Source organism: Sphaeramia orbicularis, chromosome 6 (assembly GCF_902148855.1).
Source record: "Sphaeramia orbicularis chromosome 6, fSphaOr1.1, whole genome shotgun sequence".
Lineage (NCBI taxonomy): Eukaryota > Metazoa > Chordata > Actinopteri > Kurtiformes > Apogonidae > Sphaeramia > Sphaeramia orbicularis.
Window position 1 is genome coordinate 47,317,083 of NC_043962.1, and position 20,020 is coordinate 47,337,102.

General features: G+C 37.8%; 3 protein-coding genes across 3 annotated transcripts; 2 read left to right on the forward strand and 1 right to left on the reverse strand.

Annotated features, from left to right (window-relative positions):
- The first annotated feature begins 3,530 nt into the window (after positions 1 to 3,530).
- On the forward strand, positions 3,531 to 4,746 carry szl (sizzled). Its single transcript, XM_030137561.1, has 4 exons — positions 3,531 to 3,811; positions 3,905 to 4,071; positions 4,235 to 4,327; positions 4,436 to 4,746. Exons 1-4 carry the CDS (start codon positions 3,531 to 3,533, stop codon positions 4,744 to 4,746), a joined length of 852 nt encoding a protein of 283 aa, XP_029993421.1.
- Positions 4,747 to 6,209: 1,463 nt separating this feature from the next.
- Positions 6,210 to 9,029, forward strand: LOC115421175 (prolactin-like). Its single transcript, XM_030136922.1, has 5 exons — positions 6,210 to 6,254; positions 6,341 to 6,519; positions 6,652 to 6,750; positions 7,418 to 7,603; positions 8,671 to 9,029. The coding sequence occupies exons 1-5, from the start codon at positions 6,245 to 6,247 to the stop codon at positions 8,878 to 8,880; spliced, it is 684 nt and encodes a 227-aa protein (XP_029992782.1). The 5' UTR covers positions 6,210 to 6,244; the 3' UTR covers positions 8,881 to 9,029.
- A 2,371-nt stretch (positions 9,030 to 11,400) lies between these two features.
- On the reverse strand, positions 11,401 to 16,315 carry dbx2 (developing brain homeobox 2). Its single transcript, XM_030135630.1, has 4 exons — positions 16,039 to 16,315; positions 14,360 to 14,443; positions 12,398 to 12,582; positions 11,401 to 11,880 (listed from the first exon to the last, which is right to left on the reverse strand). The coding sequence occupies exons 1-4, from the start codon at positions 16,313 to 16,315 to the stop codon at positions 11,689 to 11,691; spliced, it is 738 nt and encodes a 245-aa protein (XP_029991490.1). The 3' UTR covers positions 11,401 to 11,688.
- Between the last annotated feature and the right edge of the window lie 3,705 nt (positions 16,316 to 20,020).

A 20,020-nucleotide genomic window follows, 5' to 3' on the forward strand; every position in this document is an offset into this window, starting at 1 on the left:
AGACCCCTGCTGGGTTCCTGGCAGGGGGAGCATGTTAAATGTGTGGACCTATTGTTCTCCCAAATTGGTCTGTGACTCTAATTGCCCAGTTAGTCCCCTCTTAGGGTCTGCACTCGTCTACCCGAATGAGAACCCGCCTCCACTCATCAGATCAGGCTGTAAAAGTTGGCTTAGAAGGGGCTGGTGGGAGACGGGGGCTGCTCTAGAGTCGGGCCAATCAGAACGGGTTTCGCATTGGCATGTCTGAAAGCACAGCGGCCATGACAGGCCTGCTTGGATAGAGACCTGGGCCTGTATTCCTAAAGATTCTGAGAATCCTCTCACAGAGCTCCTAACTTAACCTAAAATTTCTTGCAAGGAGTCTTAGCTCAGGAGTGATTCCAGAACACTCTCAGAGAAATCTGAGCAAGGAATGGACAGACATTCCTATCTTAGTGAGGAGATGTGGTTGACCCTGTTGCTAGGTATGAGCCATCATTTCAAAAGCTGTGATTGGTTGATCCTAAAAGCTAGAAAAAAAATATACTTTTGGACAATAATGGACAAGAGATGGACCCTCAAATTGATAAACCTAATCATAGAATCTAATCTCATGAAGACTGTATAATTGTAAATAATATTTCACATAAAATAAAATATCTGTTAAATGAATAGTAAGCTATACTTTAAAATTATCTTACAAAATGTGTGAAAAAACTCAGGCCCACTGGCACAGTATTCACATAGTGATAGTTTGATTTGTTTGCTCATATTAATTGGCATGCTGGTAATTTTTGCACTTTCAACTTGCAACATTTCACCTCAATTTGGTATTAACGAGGGTAAACTGGCTCAGCTTTCATCAGTGTCTGTGATTGCTGACTGGCCTCAGGAGGCTGATGACCCTGCAGATGGAAGGTTGTGACAGACACAAGTCATCACTGCTGCATTGTTCCATTTTCCCTGTTGCCAAACCTCAGTGTTGAGATGACTTTGATTTCAGGTGGTATTGCATTGTGGCATTGGGTTGTAGAAGTAAGTGCATCTCTAATGAGATCGACCACAAGCATGATTCCTGCACGATCCACAATGTAAAAAAAATCTGTAATTTAACAGAATTTTCGCTGTTTATTTTACAGATTTTTCCTGTATTTTTAAGATACAGGAAAATATCAATGAAATGATAAAAATAGACTATGATTTTACTTGTCAAATGTAAAATAACACGAAAAAAGTAACTGTGAATAACCATAAAATTTCCATTTTTTTAAAGAAATTTTTTCTTTTTTCACAGAAAAATACAGTTAAAATACATTTTCAAATGTATCATAATTTCACAAATATTTCTTTTCTATTTATGAGATTAAACTGTTAAGTTAAAGTTTAATACTGTAAAAAAAAAAATGAAACAAGATAAAATTACTGACAATTAACCATAAAAGAAGTATTTGTTCTGTAAGTTTAACAAGACTTGTTTGTAAATTGACAAATATCTTGTGTAATTACGGGAGATTTCACAACAAAAATGTTGAATAAATGTATTTTTGTAAATGTATAACATGTATAAGCACTGATAAACTGTCCAAATACAGTTTTTATCAGTGGATTGCACAACTTAGTCTCATTGAAAATTATTTATATATATATATATATATATATATATATATATATATATATATATATATGTATGTAATTTGATTGTTTTAATACATGTAAATATTCTTTATTAAACATTAAATAGTTAAAAAAAATATGCAAAATCTCATGTAAAGTTAGGGCAAAAAACTGTATTTTAATAATGGAAAATTACTGTATTTTTATGAGATGGTTATTTCCCGTTATTTAACAGTATTTTTTCAGCACCCCAGGTGCCGGAATAATACCATTTTTTAACTTTTTTTTTTTTTTTTACAGTGCAATCTGTAGTGTTTAATTAATTCACTGTCATCCAGTGTTTGGAGATTATCCCTCCTGCCTCTTCCATCGGCCATTTTGTCCTCTGCTTAGGGAACTCCTAAGCCCTTTAAAAGTCTTCTTCCCTGCTCTTAACAGATCTCACCTTAGGAGCTCTCTTAAGGGCTAGGATTTTTTTAGGAATAGCTTTTATCTTTACTAGGATCTACTCTTAATTTTTAGGGGAAATTCTAAGAAAACATCATGATTCTAAGAATTTCCCTAGAATTTGGCCACCAGGAGCAACTCTTTACACTAAGAATCTTTAGGAATACAGGCCCTGATTCATGAGGGAAAGTCTCAAAAGGCCCATAGGGACAGGACCCAGATAAAGATCACAGGTCTGGAGGCAGACGACATCCAAACAAATATGCTGTAATGTGCTTCTATTGTTGGATGAAGAGGCCTACATATGAGACACAAACAGTAAAATTAACACTCGTGTCTGTAGCTCTTGGTCTGCATCTTTGGATAAGATCTCTCCAGGGTGGATATTTGCATGTTATGACTTAGTGCGTGTCTGCTTTACAAACAAAATTTGCCTGTGCTCCTGTCATTTGTCATATTGATGTTCTAATGACACAAATTGGTTTAAAAATATACATGTTGTTTTACATATTTGACAGTTTAAATGTTCTTGCTCTTCGTGCATGGCCTGTATCTGCAATACACAAAAGGCACGCTGATTTTCAGACTTAACATATGTGGAGTTTTGTAGTGAATGTGCCATTTAGCTCATAATGCTGAGTTTTCTTTACTGCTACTGCATCAAACGGATAAGTAAAAGGTTTTGCTTGACAGTATTTGGTCTGTATATCTGACTTTTGTGTCTGTTGTAGGCAGATCAAAGCCAGGTGAGGCAGAAGAGACGCTGCTTTGCTAATGAGAACTGGAGGCTCTGCCGATGAAACCCTCCAATTAGGAAGCGGGGACACATGAAAGAGACTAGCAATATGAAGGAGACTGCCAGTCTGTCTACAAACAAACAACAAAAATGAATTTCTAAGTGAACCATTAGAGACTACAGTTTGTGACCTTCAGCATATTTTGCCTCCCCTTCAGTTTTGGGACTTTATTTTATTTGTATCACTCTAGGCAGATTTAATGGGAGTGTACAAAGCAAAATATGCCATCGGCCTTTTCAGTTAACTAATTAACTGTACTACACAGATCAAAAGAGATCCAAGTTGTGTTCTTTACTATTAAATATAATACATGGAAAATTTAAGGCTTTTGCATGTTAAATGTAAGCGTTATTTTTTAACTCTTGCACTACGAGACCAGCTGAAGTAGATTAAACCTCATGTGAATGTGAAAGCTGGGCTATAATTGCGTATTGTCCCCCTCCTCACACACACCACCCATATGCTTAATGCCCCCTCTGTCTGCAGTCGTCACAAAACAAGTCGTTGTCTCCAAACACATCGTCTCTGCGTCTTTGATAGGTAGTTGATAACAGACTTACAGGCTGATGGGGCTGGCTGACCTAGCTGTATATAAACCCCCAGCAGCAGCAGCTAAGCCAGTCAAGGTCTGCACAGATTTCTGACAACAACCACCATCAGCATCTACCTCTTGGACATCTCTGGATTGTTAGTATGCCGTTGCTGTTCGCTGTAGCTCTCCTGGCCTTGGCTTGCCCCTTAATGGCATTTGATATGGGTCAGTCAACCCGCTGCGTAGCGATCCCTAACCAGATGAAGGTGTGCAAAGATGTTGGATATTCAGAGATGCGCCTGCCAAATTTTTTGGGTCACAGTAACCTGGAAGGCGAGGTGGTGCCACGCTCAGAGGACTGGAGGCCCCTGTTGCAGACCGGCTGCCATCCCCAGGCACAGGCTTTCCTCTGCTCCCTTATTGCTCCAGTCTGTCTTGACACGTATGTACATTTACTGGTAACTCTTTGACATTGCCCTGCACTTTCAGTGTATTTAATTTTCAGTGTATAACATTCAGTCTTCTCTCCCTTCAGTTTTATTCAGCCCTGCCGTAGCTTGTGTGTGGCGGTGCGAGACAGCTGTGCCCCGGTGCTTGCCTGCCAGGGACATCCTTGGCCTGAAGCACTTAACTGTGACCGCTTTTCTGCTGAGGACGACATGTGCCTGTCTCCCCATCCCAAATTCAGCCACTTTGCCAAAGGTATGCATGGACTGCATATTAATAACCTGAACAGTAATTTACTTGAACCTAATTGCTGTGTGACATGGCTGCCAAATATATCAGTGTGCTTTCTCTTTAGTCTGCTAGTATTTATTATGTAGGCACTACTGAAATACTAAATTGCTGCATTTTTCTTTTACAGACCTGCCTAAGCCTGTCTGCCAAAATTGTCCTTCTGTGGAAGAGACTCCTGCCATGAAAACAGTCTTAGATGCGTTTTGCCAGGACGACTTTGGTAAGTGTCAGGAGGCTGAAAAGTAGTGAATCTTTGTGTAAATATGTGCAAGTGAGTTTAAAGTTCACAGGCCAAAATCATTCATGTCTTCTTTTTCTCTCTCCACAGCTGTTACAGCTAAAATTCATAGGCGCCGCATTCTCAGAGGAGAGCCAGAATTTGGACTGGAGGGTCGGGTTGAGTTTATCCACCAGGGACCTTTGCTTCCTTATGACACTCAGCATCTTCTCCAGCAGTGGCTCCTCATCAACCTTCAGTGTGCCAGTACACTTGTGCATCCTGGACGGTCGCAGCTTTACGTGCTGACTGGCGCTGTGCAGCCCGACGGTACCCTGGGTCTCAATCGTGTCTTCCCTTGGCACAAAAGGGATACAAACATTGCAGTGGCCACACGCAAGTGGAAGTATCACAGATGTTAAATGGACAGATATTTATTGTAAAAATGAGCTTTAAATCTGTGTTTGAATGATAGAATGCAGCTTGTATGTGATTCTACATTTAAGACACAGGATTTAATGGAAAATCAAGCAGGATTTTGAGATGGAGAGGGTCTTGGGTTTGGGTATCAGCAAAAATTTGTAAAGTACTTTACACTGAAATAAATATGATACTAAAGAACTCTGATACCAAAACCCTGTGCTGTCTCAGCAGCTCGCTGTCCTGCTCTATCCCTGCTCTCACAGCACACAGTAATGGAATGCACTCAAACTTGTGTACAATATTAAAATAAGTAAATTTACTGTATATTATATTTTCTTTAAAGAATATCGATGTACTGTATTTATGACATCTTTATAAATGCGTGTATATGGAAAAAGCTGAATAAAATATGTTTTCTGGAAAATATATCTAATGTGTATTGGTTATTTAACTAACCTTTCTGTAGTACTACTAATTAGACTAATTTACATTTGTGTAGTATTGTGGTGTTTTCTTTCAAAAGATAGTTAGGGTTGTATTTTGTTCCATTAGACATGACTCATTTCACCACAAGGGGGCAGAGTAATGGAAAAGAACACTTTCATTGTTGAGAACCATTATCAAGCACTGAAGCCTTTTAAAATGTTCTAAAAACATTTTTTAAACTTCCCACAAACATAAAAACTTGAACAGACTTTTGCAAAGCCTTAACAAGCGCTCTGATCCTTAATAAGGAAAGTAGCCCGCCGTCAAACTCTTCCAAATGATTCATGACTGTAATAACAATGGACAGTCTTGTGGTATTGACCGTTCTAAGTAGAGCTAATGAGAAGATAAATTACTCACTTTACATCTGAATAGCCTTGTTTTCACCATCAGGCTTAACGGACCTAGGATGGGTTGTTAAACCATGGGTTGATTCAATACTTTTTTGTGTGAATATTCATTTTCTTGTTGTGTGTCGAACAGAGGATCATCTGTCTTGCGGTTTAAAATAAATGCTGTAATTTTCAATAGTTGATAGCTGCCCTAACAAGCACCATTTATCTCCCATGCATGAATATGTTTAATGGTGTATTGTTTTCCTTTGTGCATAGATGAGAAAAATGCAGAAAGTGAAGTCACCATTTATTGGCTCTGAACCACTTACAGTATAATTACATTGTATGAGTTGTTTCAAACTAAAGCTGTATTTGGACAGTTGGAGTATGTGTGTGCGTATGTGTGTGTTTCCGTTTCCGATGACAAATTACTTAACCTAATTTACATTGTTAAATACTTTTTTCTGCCTGGGTTAGTTTTGCCTGCTCTTCAATGAGCGGGAAAGTAAGTCAAGCATGCAACACGCAAAGGAGGGAATCATCGTTTTATCGTCTCTTCAAACCGATTTGTTTTCGTCAGCAAACGTCATTATTGAATAAATTAACCATCCAGGAATAACTCTAGAGAAAGAAGATCTGAGCTACTCATCTTGGACTCCATCACAAGACGGGAACCATGGAAAACGGTAAAATAACAAGACATAAAATCAAAGATAACATTGTGGGTGATTTGAGTGACTTTGATCTCATGTTTCTTTCTTTTTGTTCACAGCTTGGTTTGCTGTCATCGCACTGATGTACCTGAAGTATTCTGTGATGGCTGATGCTGCTCCAATCTGTTCTTACGGGCAGGCTACATGTCATGTTCCTTCCCTAGCAGATCTCTTTGACAGGGTCATACAGCAGTCTTCAAGAATGCATGGGATCTCTACTGATCTGCACTCTGAGTTTGTGAGTTCTCTTTTTTTTCTATGGTTGACATTCATCATCCATCATGTATCTTTTTCCTGTCATTTATCATCAGGCACTCTTCTTATCTTGATTCTTTTTAAAGCTATTATATGTATCTATACATATATGCAGGATCACTACCTTCCCAGCAAGAACTTTATAGGAAAGCAGAGATGTCATACATACGCAATTCTAACCCCAGACGACAAAGAGAAGGCACAGAGACTAGGGGTGAGTATCTGTGGATGTGTATTCATGATAAAAATTCACTGTGTCTTTCACAGAAGTTAGCCATACAATTTATTACCTCCGCCAAGGAATGGTAGAGGTTATGTTTTCATCGGGGTTTGTCTATTTGTTTGTTTGTTTATTTGTCTGTTAGCAAGATAACTCAAAAAGTTATGAATGGATTTAGATGGAACAAATGATTAAATTTTGGTGGTGATCGGGGGGGGGGGGGGGGGTGACGACACACTGATCTGCCTTGGCGAAGGTCTGCGCTCTCAGAGTCCTTTTCTACTTTATTATGTATCCTTCCCACAGCCATCAGACTTTAAAACAGTTCTCAGTAAATCCCCCCCTTGACACCATGTGCATGTGCAACCACAATGTAAATATGTAAATAATATTAAATTCTAATTCCATATTAATGTAAAGATTTCTATAAATACCAAATTTCTTATTTTTCTTTTTATATTTCATTTCTTCACTCATTTGTGGTTTTTCTACCTGTCTTTTTCTTTGCACTTGCTTGTTGTATGTTGCTGCTGTTAACTATTAAATTTCCCCACAGTGGGATTTATCTTATCTTATCTCATCTTATCTCATCTTATCTCATCTCATGGCTGCTGGTATGAAGTTGGATTTTACAGTATTTTAAAGCTTTTCTCATGTGCAGCGAGAACAGCTGACAGAGGTGATCCTGAGGCTCCTGATGGCTTGGGGTGACCCACTTTCACAACTCCACTGGAGCATGTCACAGGACCAGAATCAAGATTTCAACCAATATAGATCCAATAAAGCACTGGAGATTAGTGACATTGTACGAGAGCTGAAAGATGGAGTGATAAAAGTGGCCGAGAGGGTAAGAGCGGTTTTATGGTTTATGAGCTTGTGGGTGTATTGTGTCATCAGGTCTTATGGTATGCAGACTGGACAGAAATTAAAAATTTGAAAATAACTGACTTTTTTTTATTCTATTCTCATTGTCATTCAGAATATTTATTTGCAGAAAATGACAACTACTCAAAATAAAAAATGCCAAGAGTTTATTTTCACCATTTAAAAAAAAAAAAAAGTGGCAACAGTGCTGTGATGGCAAGGTGAGGCAGTGGGGGCAATGGCATCAACACTGATGGCATCATATTTAGATAAATTGTACTTCAAATCTCCGTTGGTTATTTTCATTTGTTTATTTACTTATTTATTTTTATTACCCCCCCCCCCCCCGTTTTCCTCCTTTTTTCTGTCTCTCTCCTTTTCCTTTCTCTTCTTCTCATTTAGTTTCAGTTACCTAATGGTTATCTTTGGTCATATCCCTGTTTTTGTTTGTTTTGAGAAACCCACATCACAACATTCACACTACATACACATCTTACACACTTCACCACACACAAAACATGTACACAGCCAAGACAGGACATTGATTCATGCTACCTAGTCAGTCAGGCATTTTTTTCTTTTGTACATTACATGCCATATATCTTAACCCCCAACCCCCTTCTTCCCCCACATTGTGAAGATTTTATGTACATTTAAATACTGTATATTATTGTACATAAGTTTCCTTGTCACTTGATGTCGCTTCAATAAAGGTTATGGGAAAAAATAAATACATTAAAAAAAATTTTAAATGCAGTGTTTTCATACCTAAAATACTGCAAACAAAACAAATCCATATTCATTTGTAAGCAACGCAATGCTAATTTGGCTGTTTGTTGGCTTTGTTTGACAGATTGTGATCACTCTTGTTCCTTTTGATCACATTTCGGAGATTTTCAGTGAAATGATCTCTTCATTTTTTTAATACTGTATTACAGATAAGCATGTCTGCCTCAATTATCTGCACATTTTTCACAAAATGAGCTGCACATTTGTTATTTATTTTATACACAGTGAAATGATGTTTCTGTTTTTCTCTGTCTTCCACAGATGAAGCGACTTGGATTGAATGGTAACTTTGTAAGCTACATCTCTCCAGAGAATGTGGATCCATTTTCTGCCATTTCCTTCTATAAACGAGGAGAACTCAACTCAGTGGACCACCAGGACCTGCTCTACTGCTTCCGCAGAGATTCCCACAAAGTCAAAACTTATCTCCGCATCCTGAAATGCAGCACATTCCCTACACTGGACTGTTAACAGTACCAGCAAAGTTAGTTGTATTAAAGTATGGCATCTTGAAAAAAATGTGGACGTTTTCTTGTAATTCTTACAATAGTATTGTTCAAAATAAGCTTGCTTTTGGACCTTACGCATAAAAAAAAAAAAATAAAAACAAGTTGAACCTGCATCAGCTTTTGGAGTCTTATTGCAGTGTGTTGTGTTGTTTCTACATTCATAGTAATGACTTAAACTGGCCAAAGAAAGGCCCACACAGTATTTTTCTGGATTTTTGTTTTTTTTATTTGTTTTTTGTGTGTTTGTTGATTTGTTTGTTATGTTTTGTTTGATTGCTGTTGTTCATTTTGTCATATCATTTACTGTGTATTAATTTTGTGTTGCCTTAAAGGATGAATGTATGTATTTATTTACTTTTCTGGTATGTCGATATGGGTATGTATGTGTACAGTATGTGAAGATGATAAGTGAGGTTAACCATTTACAAAAAAAATCCAAGGGATTTGATTTTTCATATATTATGCTGATTGGAAGCTAAAGGATAGACTGTTGTGTGGAGAAGGGGTGGGATTTAAATAAGTTCTACTTCCTCCCACTCCTTTTCATTTGTGCGAATGAAGTCATACTTTGTTTTCACTTAGCACCATTAAAAACGCACAGGTCAGAATTATATGTATATTTGGAGAGATATTAAATTAATTGGTTTGGGGTTACCTTCATATTAAAGAGGGAAGCATTGGTCATTAGAGAATGAATTGTGGACAAATTGTGATCAACTTAACACGTTTATTCAGTGCATTAAATACGGGTACTCAGAAATTGAAAGTGTCATCATTCAATATCGGATGTGTCCACCTCTGGCTTCCAAACAAGCAGTGCAGCGATGACGGTATGGAACTAAGTCTCGTGATCCTGTCCTGATGGATCCGATCACTCAGACGACTGATTGTACACTGATGACGGTGCAGACGGCAAACGACTTCACCACTGCTCAGCATGCCAATGACACATTCTCTCTGTTGTATAATAAGTTGTGGCATTTTGAGCTCGTAAAAACATTTCAATGTTTTCTTTGCTGCCTTTATATAGGCCATTGACCACACCTAAAGTTACCAGTCAAACGTGACTCTGTACAAGAGATTCGACTCAATGTCCGACATTGGGATTTGTGCAGACGCCGACGTCACACACGTCGGGAATGAAAAAACTACAGCTGTTTAATTCATCTTGTGAGCAACATGTACAAAATAAGCACCTAAGCAAATCATGTTCTGGAAATTTCACCACATATTTGGACCATGCATTTTTAATGGCGCTAAGTACATATGTTTTTTTCATGTTTTCTGTTTTAGCTGTTTTATTTCTAAGTACTAAGTAGGATTACTTTTGTTTTGTTGCATATTTGAAATAAACTGAACTGAACTGAACTGGATGAACTTTGATTATGAGATGCATTAATTGTGGCATCAGTTATGCTTCACAGTGCTTATGTAATGCTGCAATAATTGTCCAGAGAGAGATGAACCTGATGACTCCAGGCATTTTCCTCTCTTTATATAGATCAATAGATAGATGACTTATCTAGATAACTTATATATCCCTACCCCCTTCCCATTACACATAGCTCTAATGAATTTGTTTAAATAAAGAACAGAACAGCGCAAAACAATACAGCCATATATCTGTCTTTAAACACTGACATTACTGGATTAAACTGCTTTTCCTCATCCTTATATTTATTTTAAAAAGATGTTCCTTTAAAGGGATTTTTTTTTTTGACTTTGCTGTAATTCATCTGTTAAATTATTCCATAATTTAACCCCGTGCTTGAAACATACATCTTTTAAAGAGTTGTTCTGACACAATACATTTGTAAATTCATTTCCCTCTTAGATTATATCCCCCTTCTCTTTCTGAGAACAATTTCTGTATTTTATTTCGATTTGTATCTTGCTTTAAATATTAGTCATACTGTTTAAAAGTGAATCAAATCTAGAAATGTTAGAGTTTGTAATACAATTTTTTAAAATAAAATTCGTATGGTGTCTGTATCCTGCAATATTTACCAGTCTAATGGCCTTTTTCTGCATTTTATGCCCTTTTCCAAACTGATGGTTGTTTATAAAATGAGATTCTACTCACTGTATCAGTTAGGGTTAAAAAAAAAAAAAAACTTGTTCCAGCTGAATTATATTAACCACTGTAGTAATTATAATGGAATGCTCTTACCTGTCTGCTTAGTTAAATCAGGGTGGAGACTTTTTGGGGTGACAGACCTTTTATAGAATTTATTTGTGTAATAGTGGTGTTAATCTAGGGGGCATAGAAACACTAAATCTAAGCAATACAGAATTCAGGATCCATTGTAATACTTTATTTACAAGTGATAAAGAAAAAAATATATTTACAAAATATTCCAAAAGACTGTTGACTTACAAAATGACTTAAAAACTTCTAGTGTAAAGCTTACCAAAAGATAAAAACATAAAATATGATATAAAAAGGCAGTAAGTGAAGTGACTCATTTGCCCCTTAGCTGATTGCAATTATAAGGGAGTCTTTCCTGGAAAGACTTGTCAGTGTACTAACCATAAAATTGCTTACTGAAGCCAGTGAAATGCAATGACATGATTGACCAAGCAACCTATTAAACTATTACATTTATGATGCAACAAAACAGCTACGTGCACTGAAAGAGACATTACTATGGTCAGTGTTAGGCTTTACAGGCACACAGTTGTATTCATCCACGTTGGTGACAGCCTCTCAGTGCTACAGAGGTGTTTGTGGATGTAGGATGGTAACTGGTTTGCTTTGTGATGAAAGTTCTCATGTGTCCCTGTTGCTTTTCTCTGATGCTGATCTGGTAAATTTTGCATCAGTGTAATTCTGTGATGGTTCTTCCTCTTCCTGAGCAAGACCTCGGGCCATGAGCTCATCCATTGGAGAGCGACTGTTGTGAATCTCCTTTTCCTTACAGTTCCTCCATTTCATCCTCCGATTCTGGAACCAGATCTTCACCTATAGCAACAGGAGAGTGGAGAGGAATTTCACTCCAATATTCATCTGACTGATGCCACTACCTGTTTTTGCATTCATACTTTGAATCTACACAGTACAAACAGTTCACTGCTTGAGTCTGGTAGTGCTTTCGCCATTAAAGAAAAAAAAAAAAAAATCCCAACAATTTTGTACCATTATAGTGATGGGATATTCCATGAAAATCTTTTTTTCCCATTCACAGATTTACTTTTGTCTTTTTCTGCAACAAGTGGCTTAAAGTGGATAGAGATCAATGGATCAAACATTCATTGTCATTGTAATTGAAACACAGTTCTGTTGAAGCCAATTAGCTGAATTTATGCATATTTGATATTTTACACTTAATAAAAAACATTTTACAATAAATATTAAATGCTGTGCTAAATTAGAGCATAATTTGAAAGTAGGTTTGGGGGATTTTCCTAATTCCAGAAATATACAGGATGCAACAAGTCATTTTTATCTGTATAGGTTCAGAGATTAGTTGGTAAAATACCTGTGACTCCTTGAGGCTGAGATCAGCTGCCAGTTTGTTTCTGTCAGTCTTGCTGATGTACTTCTGTCTACGAAAAGTTCTCTCCAGTTCTTTTCGCTGTTCTTCAGAAAATACGGCTCTTCGTAGTATCCCTCTGCGTGATTTCGGGCTTACATCACCTGGCCACATTTGAAGATTTGCTCCCTCTAAAAGATAAATAAAATACATATTAGTCTCAGTTTATTGTCCATGCCTTTTAGCATCTACAATAGTGTATGTGTCATTTATCTTTATTTTCAGACTGTTGCTCTGTGGCTTGGTCCATCTATTTTTCATGATGTTATGATTTAAGGTGTATAATCCCTTTGTTTCCTCAATGACAACTCACACTTTACCAACCATATTACATTTTCCAGCTTTTACATCTGAGATTATGCGTTTTTTCACACTCACTTTATCACTGACTTTGATTTCTTTTCTTTGTCCAATTTAACAAACTTGGGGTGACTAAAGAGAATAGAAAGCCATTTCAACTGAGAAAAAAGAGGATTTGGTGAACTGTGAGGAGCAATCCCACGCTGCTTCACTCACAGGTGCACGCACAACAAAAGTCAAGTGGGACAATTTATCCAGCCCATTCAATGTTGCCTTTTTAATCTGTACGACAAATCTGCACATAGACCACCTCTAGGGAGCACATAACAGGTTTGGACATGCTTTTCACTTCCCTATTGCGACTCAATGGTTTTCACTTAAATAGCTGATTACCGGGTCATCCCTGGGCAACGTGTGCGTCTACCCGAGTGGGCAAGCTATAGAACCCTGAGGAACACAAACAATAATGCAGTTCAATGGAAATGCCATTAGTCGATGGCTCAGTGGCCCAACACTAAATCTTTTCACTTGCAGGTATGAAGCCAGTTTGTATGTGAAGATGAGCTCGAATAAGTCTATAAAAGTCACTTTCATTGAATGCTTTATGTCCTAGTCAAGAGGATTCCAGTGGGCAGGAATGAGAGTTGAGGGACAGGAGAAAGGAGGGGGGTCGGCAAACCAAGCTCTTTAGCCACACAATGGCCGGGGGATGTTCCTTGTCCAGCCCTCTTCTTCACAGAGATGGGTGAGGTTTTTGTGCTTAGTGGAGTTCATTGCTGCAGTGAAAAATTGCAGCGAGGTCGCGTGTGGATGGTGGAGTGAAAGTGCCAATTGGTCACGGCCAGGCATGGCATTGTTGTGTTGCCAGGCACTGTGGGAAAGTATCAACCTACTAAGAGGACTTTTGCGACCTGTAGGATGAGGGTTTTATAATTTGGGCAACTTTCCACCACTCTTGACAGGCATCATAGGAGTTATCACCTAACAACTTCCAGTGGCCGCAGGGCAATGCTGAAATAAGATAAGGGCTGATCTTAATTATCACAACAATATAATGGGCTTTTCTAGACAAGTACCATGTGATATGCATGGGAACATTTGTGTTGAATGAATAATTTCAGATCTGTATAAACTATTTAGAATTTTCCTGGATCAAATATGATGCAGCTTCCAAATTAAGCCAAAAAAAAAAAAAAACTGTTGGGACTCAGAACCAAACTTATTGTTCTTAATGTTCTTAATGTTGTGTGGAAGTGCTGAGCTTTTACACAATTGGTCTTACTCAGCATCAAGAATCCACACCTGGTAATTATAATCTTAATATGACAGAAGACAAGATGTTTATTAGCTCTGCATATTTGCACTACTAAAAGTGTGTATTTGTGAGTACAAAATAGGGGGCCCTGGGGGCTCTTAAAAGCCTTGAAACCCACCCCTCTTCCCTGTCCGAAACAGCCGTGAATGGTTATGAATAGAGCTGTGCAGAGTTGAGCGGAGAATTAGCTCTTTGGCATTGCATCAGTAATTAGCTGTGGAGAGCATGGGAGACCCTATTGCTAATGCTTAGAGAGTAGCTGAGGCATTGCTGATGAGGCATAAAACACTCACTGGAGAAGACAGGAGGGGGGCTGGACCCACCGCAGAAGGCCAGCAGATACTGTGGGCTTCGCAGGAAAACACTACTCAGCACACCTGCAAAGGGAGGAGGACAGTCAGATAGAATCATGTGGTGTCCAGGTGTGGCAGGTATGATCCATGAAGGACTATATCTGGATCTTATCTGAAGCCAAACACAGACCTACCTTCACATTTGTTCTAGAGTAGTTTCTTTTTCTGTTTATGTAATTACAGCAACACCAAGCTAAGAAATAAACCCCAAGTGGGTTTTTTTTTTGTTTGTTTTGTTTTCTAGATATTTTATCTGCTATAAAAAGAAAAACAGATTTAAATTTAGCTGTTAAAAGTAAATGCTACTGTAATAACTGCGCTGTAATAATAGAGATGCTACAATAGGTTTCTGGTTTGAAACTTTTAATACAAGTTGAATGCAATGTTTAATTTTCTATTTAAGAACCATTGCAGTCATTGTATACCATTATACATCACAAGATTAAATATTAAATGTTAATGAAGTATTAAATGTTAATTCAAACCTTTCCTTTAAGCTATAAATAAGATAATAAGACATAAAATTATTTTTTTCAGATCAATATCAAAATCATTTAAATATATTTATGTACAGGAAAAGCACTCAGAGAGCGCAGACCTCCGCCAAGATAGATCTGTCCCCCCCGATCACCACCAAAATTTAATCATTTCTTCCTTGTGCCAGTATCAACATTTCCTGAAAATGTCATGAAAATCCATCAGTAACTTTGTGAGTTATCCTGCTAACAAACAAACAAACAAACAAACAAACAAACACACAAACACACAAAGCAAAGCGATCACAGTACCTCCTGGCGGAGGTAATGTTTATATATATACAGTATACATATATATATATATATATATATATATATATATATATATATATATATATATATATATATATATATATATATATATATGTGTGTGTGTGTGTGTGTGTGTGTGTATATATATATATATATGTGTGTGTGTGTGTGTGTGTGTGTGTGTGTGTGTGTGTGTATGTATATACATATATATGTATGTGTGTGTGTGTGTGTGTGTATATATATATATTTAGTTAAAGTTATGTAGTTATGTACTTACAGTTATATTATATAGTTAAACTACCTGCTTAGGGACTGCTGATGAAAATGGCATAATTACAGCTGCAATTGTTGTAGATGTTCATTAATATACACTGTCCCAAATAAATACATAAATAAATAAATAAATAAATAAATAAATAAATAAATAAATAAATAAATAAATAAATATTTATCCCTGTACTGTAGAGTGTTACGTAGGGGAATGCACATGGAAATCACAATGGCTAAAAGTTGTTAAACTTCTGTGGTAGTTTGCAGGTAAATAGAAGGACTACTGTGACTAAATTTTTTGTCCTTCTGATGAAACATATCATTTATCAGCACATTCAGGATATGAGCAAATTAATCCACAAAAAGCAGCCAGGGTAAAAGGGTTAAGAGAATTATGAATTATGTTGCAAAACAAGAAAGTGGCATTTCATTTTACCCTAAGAGTAACTTTCTGGTTTCATAATTGAGATATAGTTGGCAAAATGTTTTGAAATAGTTGACAAACTGCATTTGAAATACTGCGTTTTCAAATGACTGAGAAAAAAAAAAAAAACCTACCTGAATGTGGCAGGACTTGTCCTCCCAGTGCCTTCACCTGCTGGGGACCATGGGCCTGGCTTTGGAAGACTCTGTGTTGAGGACTCCAGGTTCTCCTTGGACGTTCACATGCCACTCGTCTCAGACGTCCACTTGCCAGTCCATCTGGACGGGTTGGAGCCGTATGTGACTGCAGAAGATTGTCAATAAGAAAACTCTTCCCTGAGCTGCCAAAGCCGGGTAAAGCAGGAGGAGAACCAGCCATGTTCCTCTTCATGCAGCTCTGAACTGAGACCATCGTGCTCACACAGTGACCCGAACACTTGAGCTCCCTCTTCACCAGTCACAGCTCAGTGACACTAAATTCTCCTTTAATCCCTTCTTGAGTGACCAGGCCAACTTCATTAAACTCTGAGGAAAACAAAAATTCCCTGCTCTTCTTCTTTTGGGCCTGCACTTTGCTACAGGGCTGTTTCGTGATTGGCTGAGAAGCTCTAATGTGCTTCTCAATTCAGATAAGGCTGGGGTCCTTTCTGGAGTGGCAGAAGGTGGGTCTGGCTCATTCATTATGTCAACTAGCCTATTAAATGATAGACACCAGAGACAATGAACTGCTGGCCAAAGTTTAACATGCACCAAACAGTCTTCTGCAGTAGTAAATAGTTTTCTCTTTTCTCCAGCCTCCCTCAGAGTTCCATTGTGCTTCATAGAAAACCCTCAGGAGTTCATTTGCAATGTGCATTTTTCTTTTATTCTAAAAGCATTGGTTAGTAAGGGTAGTTTTGGTTGGAAAAAAATATTTTTAAAAAGTCATGATAAAGTCTCCTGAAAGAGTAATACAATAAAATACGTACAGGAACATTAAAGTATTTTTGATAAAATTGCTTTGCAATTTATAACAAACTCCCCATTTTTTTATTTAGAAGGTTTGTGAAAGGTTTGTAATTACTACCAAAACAAAAAAAAGTGAATTTGTTCGCACACTATCATTAAGATCATTAAAATATATAAAACAAAGATAGTCATTACTTAGCTGAGAGTTTTATTATAGTGAGTAGATCAAGTCTTTGTTTATCATCTATCACTATCTTTATTAATGTCACACTTACAAAATGTACAGACATAGATATGGACAAAATTCACTAAATATATGAAGAACAACCTCTCCATCGCAGTACTTTTTCAGCATTTTGTAACTACTGGTTTGGACAGCAGTAAGTTCAGTTATCTTTAAATTGACACTGAAGAGCATCTACAGAGGCTGCACACCCAAAAACTTCTATATAACTCCTAAATTGTCATGTATTCTGTGACATTCCTCAGTGCAGTGACATATTTGAGGTCTGCAACTGTAAATTAAAACCAGTCACATAAACCTATACATGCAATGATGTGGTAGTATAAACATGTCCAATGAGAGGCTTGTGTCACCTTTCACACCACAACTAATGATCCTCAGCATCATAATAGAAGACCAACAAGAGAGGTGACAGACCCAGAGTTTAGGCACAGTAAACAGGCATATCCAAAGTGGCTGGCGCTGTGTGGGGGGCGGCAGGGAGCTCCAGTCTGCGCGTGTAGATACCTCATGCTGAGCATGGAAATTGGCCCAGACAGCTTGGTCTATTGTGTGATGGCCAGGGAGCCAAAGGTTGCTTGTAATCAAATTTGAGGTTTTATTCCTTAGGCTGGTGGAGAAGGCATAGCGCTCTGTCACATGATGAGTGTTAGCAAGTCCGTGTGCACTGTCTACTTTTGTGTTGTGAACATATGTTAACATGTTTACATAGACCAGTGGTTGTGACAGTTCCCCAGACTTTATGTTTGGTGGAGAATTATTTGTTGTTGTGTTTTTTGGCCGAAACAAGAACAAACCCTAAACAGTTTTCAAGTCCATTATGAGCTGTATTTTATATAAAAGGGAATGAGATGAGGTTGTGAATGAGATATGTTTTATATGGTAACAGAAAAGCTGTATTTAAACATGTTTATAGTTGCATGTTCTGTAAAATCTGCCTCTCAGCACCAAAGAGGAACCTGTTACTAACAATTTTTTTTTAAGTATATTGAAACTAAATTCATTCCTTGACATTATATGTAAAGTCTTACAAGCCCATATTTCTCTGTGTTTGCTGACATTTTATGTGGGATCAGTCTCACTTGACTGTGAGCATTTTAAAAGGCATCGCTAAAAGTGTATCATCATTAAGATTCACCATTTCGTAATTAGCCAGATTCCAATAGAGCTCTCCAGGAGAGGGAGGTATAATTAGGCTATTCTTAAACGGTAGGTCTTAGAAACACCCTGAAGCAAGTTCATGTGAATTTATTTGATGTCCACCTCTTTTTGAAATGGAGGGAAAAAAACAGGGGTCCCTTCTTTCAAAATCCTCACAATGGCCCTGTTGAAAGCTAGCACTCTGTAGACCAGCTGAGATCCCTTTTCTTTCCTTTTTAACCCCACTAAAGCTCCTAAAAAGATACCGGCCCATTGCACACGCAATTGATATTCCACCACTCGAACTTAATATCATGAATGGAGGGCCAGGCTCTATGAATCAAGAAGACAATGCGCTTAGCTTAGCAGCAAACTGGCACTTTTTGTGCTGTGTCTGTGTCCCAGAGGAGGAAGTTTCTAATGTGAGACTCACAATTGTGTGTCTATATAGTTCTAATGAGCTTCTGTATGCTGAGTGAATGGCTATGGCCCATTCACTGTGAGGGCCCAATGAGCCAGCTCATTGCACACATTCACAATAGGCTCCAGAGGGAATGGGAGTGGCTGTGTGAAGGAGCCCCACAGCACGGACAGTCTATAAAAGATCAACATACATATAACCCTGGTACAAATGACACTATGTCTACATTAGGCTTTAGGTTTAGGCATTAGGTTAATACATTAGAGGAGATTTAGTTGGTAGTAGGTGTGGCATCTCAAATTTCTTACCTTTGAATTGTGTTTGCCCAGTTCCATAAATGTTAATATTTTGTTTATATCTCCTGGTGCCAGCTGTATTTTTATTTTATTTTTTTTACAATGTAATGTAAGGAGGGCTCAAGTGTGTGTTGAAACCAGGAACTGAATTATGCATGGTGATACTGCCTTTGCATCTCGCTTATTTCTGACAGTTAGGAAACAAATCTGAACATTTTCCATAGAGTTAATTCCGTCAAAGTGTAACTGATGTAACACAGGCTGTAGTCTGGGGGTCTGGGGCGTGTGTGAGTTTAGCAGTTAGAGAATACTTAATTATTCCTGCGTAGCACTGTTGGTAGTAGTTGTTTTTATTGTAAAAAGAGAGAAAGAATAAAAATGCAACAAATATGTGGAAATATACAGTAGTTATTAAGATGTGTATAGTCAGGTCACATTGAATGATATTAATGTGTGTACATTATATTTAGGTCAGTGTCTAAGATCTTGTGACAAAAGATGGAAAACAAGTGGTGTTTGGTGTTCTGATGGGTGTAGTGAAGAAGCTGTTTCAACAAGTGGTTTAGGTTGGCATGGACCTATAGCGCCTTCCAGAGGAACAAACCTGAAAGACGCTTGGTGTTAGTGGTGACTGTTATTTTAGCTGCTGGGTTAAAGGTTGGCTTTGCATGAAGTGAGTTGAATGCAGGATGGCCAAGATGATCTGCTCAAGGTTCCTCTTGAGAGATAGTGAAAGATGATGGGAGGATGGTCTCTATGACGGCTTTATAGATGTAAACATGTATTTTTTAGCTTATCAGTTACCTGAGAGTACAGTCTTTCTTGGGCCTTTTTGAGTATTTTGTTGCATTTGCTGTGTAAGTGCTAGTGATGATTGAGCCATCCTGCTAAGATCTACAGCACAGGTGTCAAACATGTGGCCCGGGGGCCAAATCCGGCCCGCCAAAGGATCCAGTCCGGCCCGCGGGATGAATTTGGGAAATGCAAAAATTACACTGAAGTTATTAATAATCAGTATAAAAAATCATTTTAATTCAGGTTTCACATACAGACACATAGAGTTCAATT

Excerpts from the sequence above, each read along its gene's own strand:
- dbx2 (XM_030135630.1), bottom strand. The coding sequence starts at position 16,315 with ATGGTCTCAGTTCAGAGCTGCATGAAGAGGAACATGGCTGGTTCTCCT. Across the intron at positions 14,444-16,038 it reads ACAAGTCCTGCCACATTCAG|GTGTGCTGAGTAGTGTTTTC; the intron begins GTAGGTTTTTTT and ends CTCCCTTTGCAG. Across the intron at positions 12,583-14,359 it reads CCCCCCTCCTGTCTTCTCCA|AGGGAGCAAATCTTCAAATG; the intron begins GTGAGTGTTTTA and ends TTTATCTTTTAG.
- szl (XM_030137561.1), top strand. The coding sequence starts at position 3,531 with ATGCCGTTGCTGTTCGCTGTAGCTCTCCTGGCCTTGGCTTGCCCCTTA. Across the intron at positions 4,072-4,234 it reads ATTCAGCCACTTTGCCAAAG|ACCTGCCTAAGCCTGTCTGC; the intron begins GTATGCATGGAC and ends TTTCTTTTACAG. Across the intron at positions 4,328-4,435 it reads GTTTTGCCAGGACGACTTTG|CTGTTACAGCTAAAATTCAT; the intron begins GTAAGTGTCAGG and ends CTCTCTCCACAG.
- LOC115421175 (XM_030136922.1), top strand. Across the intron at positions 6,520-6,651 it reads CTGATCTGCACTCTGAGTTT|GATCACTACCTTCCCAGCAA; the intron begins GTGAGTTCTCTT and ends ACATATATGCAG. Across the intron at positions 6,751-7,417 it reads AGAAGGCACAGAGACTAGGG|CGAGAACAGCTGACAGAGGT; the intron begins GTGAGTATCTGT and ends TCTCATGTGCAG.